At 52.7% G+C, this 6,000-nt stretch overlaps 1 protein-coding gene across 1 annotated transcript in view; it reads right to left on the bottom strand.

Moving 5' to 3' along the window:
- Nucleotides 1–1,034: 1,034 nt before the first annotated feature.
- Nucleotides 1,035–6,000, bottom strand: part of KCNK12 (potassium two pore domain channel subfamily K member 12) — a 52,443-nt gene continuing 47,477 nt past the window's right edge. Inside the window, exon 2 of the mRNA XM_079940858.1 lies at nt 1,035–2,508. Coding sequence (XP_079796984.1) covers nt 1,607–2,508 — 902 coding nt within the window. The 3' untranslated portion in view covers nt 1,035–1,606. The remainder of the gene's footprint in view (nt 2,509–6,000) is intronic.

The raw sequence follows: 6,000 nt of genomic DNA, 5'->3' as shown, positions 1-6,000 counted from the left end.
ATGCTTCCTTCACTGCCAGGGAGGGAGATTTTACGGCTTTTTGATGCCTCTCGGGCAGACGGTGTGAGATGTCCTGGTGCTTTCCTAAGACTTCCGGTCAGAAGCTGTATGTATATTGGTGGGTCACACTGTGTCTGACTAGACTCTGGTATTTGTCCTTGGGATCGTCATCTTTTTGGATGAGAAAAAATGGGCCAAAAGAGTACTGTTCCTTTACAGTCCAAGACCCCCATCTCTTCAGTGAAGGCTGGGTATCTGGCCTTCCTCCAAGTCAGTGACCTCCTAGGAGGTAGAGGGTGAGTCTGGGAGAAACTGTCCTTCACCTTGAGGATCATCCAGGGCAAAACTTTAATCCTAAAATTGCTTCCATCCACCAGCTCTCTCCCTCCTGCCTTCCTCCACCTCCAGGACAGACTGTGTGTGTGGAAAAAACACATTCACTTGAATATTAGTGGGGGCCAACCAGGGTGTAGAATGGGATGTGTCCCAAACACATGGCTCTGGAGTCAAATTCTCTGACACCGGCAGGATGACTGCTTTGGTTCCTGGTGCTGCAGGCCCTGGTGCCCACCAGTGTGGCTGGCAGAGCGCTGATGCAGAGGAGGGGCAGCTGGAGGGGGTACTGCGCTCTGCACCCCCGGGCTCTCTAAAAGGGAAAAAAAGATAAGAAAAAATCCACACCAACAAAGAAAAATCTTGTCTGAGAAGACTCAGACATTCCTGGTTAATAACGAAAAGCATTCCCGTGGACGATGCTGGTGAAAGGAAGGAGCGTTGAGGGGATTCAGAGATGTGCCCTGAGCCTCAGAGATCAGCCAGCTGAAGCAGAGCTGGGCTCCTGCAGCCCGAGTGCTCCCGGCCCTGCAGGCCACTCCAGGCTTTCCCTCTTTAAAAGGAGTTGCCCTGTGTGCTGTGCTGAGTGGACTAACTCCAGGCTGAGAAAGGCCTGCTAAGCCCCTTACCACTGCAATTCCCACATCTCTGGGAAATGCCACAGTCCGCAAGTTGGTGCTGTGTTTCATCCCATTGCATAATACTACGCCATTCTCTGTGTGTAGCGGCTGTACTATATATATACATCAGGAGGCAACATATGGCTCTCCCCATCCCCACCTGTCATAACTGTGACTATATCACTTCTGACGACCAGAAGGAAGCTGCTGGGCTGGGCCAGGATTCTAAATGCTGCGGAGGTAATTCAGAGCCATGAAAAGTTGCACCATATGCTTTGGGGTTGCCAGCTGCTTACGTGCATCGAGACGGGGTTTAGTGCCAGTCTGCAGAACCCAGGGGTGGCACTCTTCTCACTGCCGTGTGCACCGGGCGAGGGTCTGGGGTGCCACTTTTTCTCTCCCTGGAGGAGAATCTGCTGGGGACCACAGTTCTCCAAGAGGGAGCCCATAAGGAAAACAGGCTCCCCCAAAACCTGCCCTTGATAACATCAGGCCTGGCCAAATAGTATTTCTTTAAAAAAAAAATTTTTTTTTTTTGGTTTCATTTTATTGGATAAAGGTTAAGAAAGCGCCAGCGTCTGAGAGAAGGAAAGCAAACGCCGCCCGGCTGCACCCCAGCCTGGTGAGGGTCCGTGGCGCGGCGAGGCACGCGTCTACCTGGAGGCGCTCGTCTCGGCCAGGCGGTTGTTCATGATGCCCAGCGCGCCCACGCCGCCTGAGAAGCCGTTCTGGCGCGTGTTGACGCACACGCTGCGCGGGTAGCCGTTGGCCGTTTCGGACAGCTGCTTCTGCAGCAGCGCCAGCGACACCTTGTTGGAGGCCGTGAGGTCGCGCATGGAGATGAGCTCGCCCGACAGGCGGCGGCCCTCTGCGTCGCTGTCGCGGGCCGCGGGGTCGGCGCCGAGCGCGGCCAGGCGGCGGCGCAGCCGGGAACCCGGGGTGATGGCGTTGCGCCGGGCCAGGGGCGCGCCGGGCGCCGGGCAGCAGCGCGTGCAGCAGCGGCAGCTCAGCTTGCGCAGCATCCAGTTGAGCACCTGCTTGATGAGGATGGAGATGACGTTGAAGAGCGAGTAGATGCAGCACACGCCGAGCAGGATGAAGAGGAAGTTGCCCAGGCGGTAGAGCCCCTGGTTCCGGTAGGCGGCGTGCTGGCTGCTCACCAGGTCCCCGAAGCCGATGGTGCTGAAGGTGACGAAGCAGAAGTAGAGCGAGTCCACGTAGTCCCAGCCCTCCACGCTGGTGTACATGGCCGAGGCGCAGCAAGACAGCAGCACGGCGAACAGACCCAGGATCAGCAGCACGTGGTACACCGAGGGCTTCCAGCCCGCCAGGCAGTCGGCTTCCGAGAGCGCCGAGCCGCGGCGGAAGGTGGCGGGCAGCAGGCCGCTGCGGCGCAGCTGGCGCTCCCGACAGGCGCGCATGATGAAGGCCAGCAGCGAGATGATGCGCTCCAGGAAGAGGTTGAAGAACAGGATGGTGCCGGCACAGCCGAACAGCCCGTAGGCGATGAGGAAGGCCTTCCCGCCCACCGTTGCGGGGGTGGTCATGCCGAAACCTGTGGAGACCAGAGCGGGGATCAGCGAGGTCCCGGCTGAGCGGGTGGTCCCCACCCTGTGCGGGGCAGGCATGTGCAGGTGCTGACATGGCTCCTATGCTGAGTGGCATCGCTCAAGTGGTATTTAGACATTTCTCTGCCTTGGTGGCACTAGATATGGTTCCTAATCTGGGCAACCCCTAAACTGATGGAGGAGACATGGCCCCTCGTCTGGGGTGGGGGATCTATAAATCAATACGGGTGAGGCAAGATGGTCACTAGGAGGGACCCATCAGGAAACACAAAACAGAAGCCACTGCACAGATGTGATGCCCACAAACTGAACAAGTGTCACCTGGTCTCCCATCCCTCAAATTGTTTTTTAATGTACCAGTGGCACACCTGGGCCTTGTTAGGACAGACTTCCATAAAGGCTTCATTTTATGGGATTGCTGGGGACCAGGTAGGGTGTGTTCAGTCCAGGTAGCTCTATTTGATGGTCTCTGAAAAGGGAGAGTTTTGTCAGTTTATGAAACCGACAAATGGATTGTTTGAGAATGAGTCCACAACCTTCAGAGAGTGAGCGTGGCTCTGCCATTGGACATCAGCTCCTTCTCACCCAAGGACCACCATCACCCTTGCTCACACTTGTAGCCAAGGGAAAGGTTTTGGCCCCGCTGGGTCCTGTGCTGCCGGGTGTCTGGAGTGGCTTTTATCCTGAGAGGTCTGCTCTGTGCCGGGGCAGCTGCTCAGTGCTCTGACTCTTGTAATTAAGTCTTAATTTACCCATTCGTTCAAAGCACCGTCTTTAAGGGAGCTTCTTTATCAACTGATCTCTGCAGAAGGCTTGGCTTCCCGCCAGGATGCTCGGCCCCTGTCATCCAGGGCAGTGCAGAGTGGCAGCTCTGCTCCTCCAGCCTGAGCTCTCAGCCAGCTGCCGGCTGTGATGTCCTTGTGGGACCCATGCTGCCTGCCTCTGGTTATGGGAGGGGATGTAATCCCTTAGCATGAAGATCCACTGCTGCCTGGAGTCTGAGCAGAAAATGCATCATCTGTCTGAGTGGCACAGTAGCACCTGTCAACACCTCTGTAGCAGAAGTTCAGGGGCATCCCTGTTTAATGCATGCCCGACGTCAGGAGATCTACCTGTGCACTGTTAAGTGGGGGTGGTGCCAGCTCTGGGAAAGGTGTGGCTTACCATTTCCCTAAAAAGGCCAGAGAAAGTTTTTTTCAGAATGATCCCTTAAACTTGTATGCTAATCATTTTCTAGATTCCTTGGAGGAAATGCCCAATTGCCTGACATTGTCTCCATCTTATGCTTAATGACTCAAGTTAGGAGAAAACCTTATCATGATACCTCTGTTGAGGAAGATGGATTATGTCCTTAGATTCAGAATTTGGCCGTAAGAGTGTGAAAAAAACCAAACTAGCAGTATAACCAGGGACTCAATAGAGGGATTTTGCTACACTTTAAAGCCAAACTCAAGTTCTTGAATTCATGAAGAAATCAGCTCTGAATCGATATGACTATACGTGGAGTGGGAGTGTTTGTGTTTGTGTGTGTGTATTTACAGAAAGTCCTAGGTTGATGACCCAAGTGTCCAACAGCCTAATTCATGGTCTGTTCATACAAGGAAATACTATACAGCAAGGAAAAAGCACAAACCACTGCTACTTGCAACAGCATGAATGAATCTCACAAAAAGAATGTTAAACAAAAGAAACTGGACACAGAAGAAGTATTCCATTTGCATAAAATTCAAAACCAGGCAAAACCAAGCTACAGTGTCTTTTTAGGGATGCATACTTGGCTGGCAAAATTATAAGGGAAATCGAGGAAGTAATTTTGATAAAAGTCAGAATTGGGGTTTCCTCTGGGGATGGCAGGGTGTGGTGACTGGAAGGGGACCCAGGGGGACTCTGGGGTGCTGGAAATCTTCTGTTGACCTGGGTGGTGGTTACATGGGTGTTTATTGTATAATAACTTTCAAATTGTATGTTTTATGATTTTTTTGTACTGTCATGATAAGAAACACTTCAAAATGCCTAGACCGTTAGAACTGTGAACTTAATTCTGGTCTGCCCCTCGCTGTATAGGTGAGGGAGAAGGGGCAGAGGGGACACGACCTACAGCTTGTGGGGGACAGATGCCACACATGTGTCCTGGCTTCTAGCTTCGTGCTTAGACCATCATACACAGCACTGCTGCTACTCATGAAGGGAAAACAACACCTCTCGTAGGGGGATCACTTGGCTAAATTCCTAAAGAAATGAAAAATCCTGAGCCTGGAATATTAATACTATGCCTAAGAGGATATTGAATGGGATTTTCCTATTTTTGAGAATTTTCAGCTAAAGTCTTAAAGCTAAGAGTGACGTGTAATATGTTAGCCCTCATTCTGAAGAGAAGTTTTAGATACCTCTATGTCATATCGATTAAAATAGCAAAATGGGTCTGGTGACTAGTAACCCCTACTACCCACTTCCAGGCTGTACAGAAAGGTTAGAAATTATCCAGGGATAATGGGAGACGGTCCTGAAGTAGGAGGGGTGCTGTGGTACCCGCAGGTCTAGAGATGGCGGTGGTGGTGATGGTGAAGAGAACGTCAGGCTGCAGCAAGGGCAGCCTGGCAGCTCATTTCCCAGTGGATGCTGGCTGAGCTGCAGACACTTGAAAGCTTACCCAGGAGCACTGGAGTGGAGCATGGTGAGGGTTTCGGGAGAGCCAGAGGTGTCTCCTGGAGTCTGACGCTCTGCTCGATAGTTCTCTGGGTCAGAGGCTGACCGGAGCAGCCCACACAGGCAGGGACAGGAAGAGGGCATCAGTGGGAGCAGTCTGTACTCCCAGGGCACCTTGCGCCAAGGATGGGGGAGAGTGACATGGGTCAAGCAGACTCTGCAGACGGCAGCCACATCTGAAGAGACGCTGCCCGGGAGGGCTGCCTGCTGGATCAAGGGTGCCTGAGGGGCGGAGGGCGGGGGACAGCATGCGATGTAGTCACAGGAAGCACCACCCACTTAGGGAAAGGTGCAGGGCAGTGGTCCCTGTATTGGGGGGGAAGGGGGGAATCTCCAAAGACCCAATGGGCTCCATGGAAGGGTATGTCTGTCCTAGCCGTGGGCATTGTGATGCCACCAGCAAAAGCTAAGAAAGGATGATAGTGGCACCAGTGATGTAAGACCAGGAGGAAACAAACAGATGACCCCTCCCACACTGCAGGTCCCTGAGCCGGGGGCCAGGCCAGAGCTGGAGGGAGAGGCTGAGCTTTGATTAGAAGTGAATTTGAAGATGGGATTTAGATTGGGTTGGACATCTGAGAATGGGTCTCGATTTTAAAACTGGTAATACTTAAAAAAAGATTATTTGGAAAACTCTAGCATCTATCCAAGACGTTGTTAAGGAATCCAAAGGAGAATTCTTCAAAACCATAGATGAAGACAAAGCCATTTCCCGTGCCAGCCCATTTAATAAACTGGTTCCAAAGGCCCACCACTCACAGTGCCAGCCCCGC

Source organism: Stenella coeruleoalba, assembly GCF_951394435.1.
Source record: "Stenella coeruleoalba genome assembly, chromosome: 13".
In the NCBI taxonomy this organism is placed as follows: Eukaryota; Metazoa; Chordata; class Mammalia; order Artiodactyla; family Delphinidae; genus Stenella; species Stenella coeruleoalba.
The sequence above is the reverse complement of the archived record's forward strand: the minus strand, read 5'-3'. Positions and strand labels throughout refer to the sequence as shown.